The 2,498-nt window shown below is 36.5% G+C and overlaps 1 protein-coding gene across 1 annotated transcript; it reads right to left on the bottom strand.

Annotated features, from left to right (window-relative positions):
* Positions 1–12: 12 nt before the first annotated feature.
* Positions 13–2,493, bottom strand: LOC129579772 (sodium-independent sulfate anion transporter-like; the record flags this gene model as incomplete). The annotated part of the gene is made up of 7 exons (XM_055469938.1): positions 13–228; positions 306–451; positions 519–821; positions 915–1,079; positions 1,836–2,001; positions 2,137–2,328; positions 2,401–2,493. Coding segments are annotated over 7 exons (1,281 nt in total), but the record flags the coding sequence as incomplete, so codon positions are not given.
* Between the last annotated feature and the right edge of the window lie 5 nt (positions 2,494–2,498).

The raw sequence follows: 2,498 nt of genomic DNA, 5'->3' as shown, positions 1-2,498 counted from the left end.
TTTCAATTGAGATTAAAATGATGATTGGAAAATGACTAGAATGAATATTAAAATCGAGCTTACTTTGGCCACTGTTGCGTCAATCGTTCGAACGTAGCGTCCGTCAATTACAATGATTTTCGGTGTATTTTGAACGACATATTTCAATATTTTGTACTTAAAATGGTCCGATGAAGAAAATGTCAGACTTTGATCTGGCATCAGGACCAACAGCTCCTGCTCCATAACCTGGAAAGTTCAATTTTTTTTACAAATATTTTGCTAATCGCCATCTGGGTCTTGAACGAAGTTGATGTAGTACAAACCTTACGATTATATACGTGAATAACGGGCCTTGCGATGGAATACAGCACAAACGAAATATTGACAACGATTCCGATAATAATTCCGAATTCAATGGAAATCAACAGGCAGGCGACTAAAGTACAAATGAAGGGAATGATGTCGACACCTGTGAACACAACAAGTTCCGATGAGAATCCTTGCAGTCAGAATGAGAATATTGTGATTGAACATACGTTTCGATCGCCATATCTCCTTGATCTCTTCTTTTTCCACCATGAACACCATTGCACAGATGATGACAGCTGCCAGCGTGGATTTTGGTATAAATCGAAATGAACCAGTTAAGAACCCTAACGATAACAAAACAAGAACTCCAGTCACTATTCCACCGAGCGTTGTTCGTACCCCGCTCGCATTGTTGACGGCTGTTCGAGTAAATGAGCCCGTCACTGGCATCGATTGCACAAATGCACCCACCAAATTGCACAATCCAAGTGCCAACATTTCCTGGGTGGCGTCGATCGTTTTACCTTTGGCTGTTGAAGAAAATAATTCGAAATTTTAGAATGATATCATATTAATGTAAATAAATTCAACATTGTTGAATCCAATTTGAAAGTGATACTCACAAAATGCTTTGGCCACAGCGATACTCTCTAGAATCGAAATCAACGGAAGTGCAATAATTGACGAGCCAACGTGAGTAATCATGTCGAGGGTGTTGAGCGTTTGATTTCCAATGGTCGTGTGCATTGGAGGTATTTTTATTTCGGGTAATCCAGAAGCAACTTGACCTATGAATAGAAATGGCTCGAATTAATTCGACTTATTTCAAAGTTTCAGACATCATTTGCGATGTACGGTGATTATAGCCAAAATTGTAAGAGTGATTTTTTTTTTTGAAAAACCAATAAATATCAATTGTGTAACAGAGATTTGAAGATTTTTGAAGATCAGGGCCAATTAAAGTAAAAAAAACTTCGAAACTTTCTTTGATTTATTTTGAGTACACTGAAGTGCTTCGATCTATGTTGAAAAGTTAGGATCAATAAATAATCGATTTTGACCTAATTTTCAGAAGATTTTTTGCAAAATCCATTTGAATTTCAAACTAATTGCCATGAAATCCACTCGAGGCAATTGAAAGCCTCGCTATTGTTAGTCCAAAAAATCGTTTACCCCCTGAAGTATACAAATTTTACAACCAACATTCATTTACACATTCATTTACGACGAGTGAATAGTGTGTTTATGTTTTATTTCTGTTCGACGTGATGAGATTGCGGATTTTCAATATGTGTAGATAAGTGTAAGCAAATCCTAATCGAATTGATAACAATAATCGTACCGGTAACAACAATAGCCCAAATTTATTCGGCTCATATTATTTTTCTACCGAGAAGCACTTTGTTTGATGAACGATAGTGTCAAAAGTAATAAATTGAGTTCCCAACAAGTTTCTTGTTTTTCAATTCATTTTTTTTGCTTCGGGTAAAACCGGAGAATTTTATTCTTAGTAAGAATCTTAGTAATCGATATTTAATTCTTACCGGTCAATGAAAACGGATGTATATCGTAAACGTTCAAGATGTATGCGAGCAGCGTGCCGAAAATAACAACGATCGCATTTCGACCCAAAGATAAATACTTTTTAAATTCGTTCCTCCAAACCGATTGACTCTCAACATCACGTAAGCTCTTTTTGTACTTCAGGTTCTGAAATGGAAAAAAAGTTGTCCTAATTGCAACAGAAAATAATTAACAACATATCCGACATGACTTGTCAATTTGGATACTTTAAACGTGTTCCGATTTCATATCGAATATTGCTCAAACGACAAATGTTTTTACCTTTAGACATAGCAATACAGTAATGGTTGACACACCAAGTAGAGTATCCCATAATTTGGTGCTTTTTATGTTCGTGAAAACACTTATCCATGATTCAACGAACCCATTGGCTGATCCCTTAATGCCCAACAACGATTTCACTTGACTACTTCCAATAGTCATTGCGGCAGCAGTCGTAAAACCGACTGTTACCTATATTGGTGCGATTTGTCAAGCGTTTTTCAATTAACTCTTCGGAAGAATTTTTTCGATTTCTTCACTTACCGGCACTGATATGAATTGAACTAAAAATCCTAAATTCAGCATACCGAAAACGAAAATCAGTGCGCCATTAACGAGCGTTAAAAACGTTGCGAAGTCCG

The sequence above is a fragment of the Sitodiplosis mosellana genome, unplaced genomic scaffold, assembly GCF_009176505.1.
Source record: "Sitodiplosis mosellana isolate CC-2019 unplaced genomic scaffold, AAFC_SMos_1.0 Smas_scaffold_6541, whole genome shotgun sequence".
Taxonomy (NCBI): Eukaryota; Metazoa; Arthropoda; class Insecta; order Diptera; family Cecidomyiidae; genus Sitodiplosis; species Sitodiplosis mosellana.
Note: the sequence above shows the minus strand (reverse complement) of the source record. Positions and strands in the feature narration are given on the sequence as shown.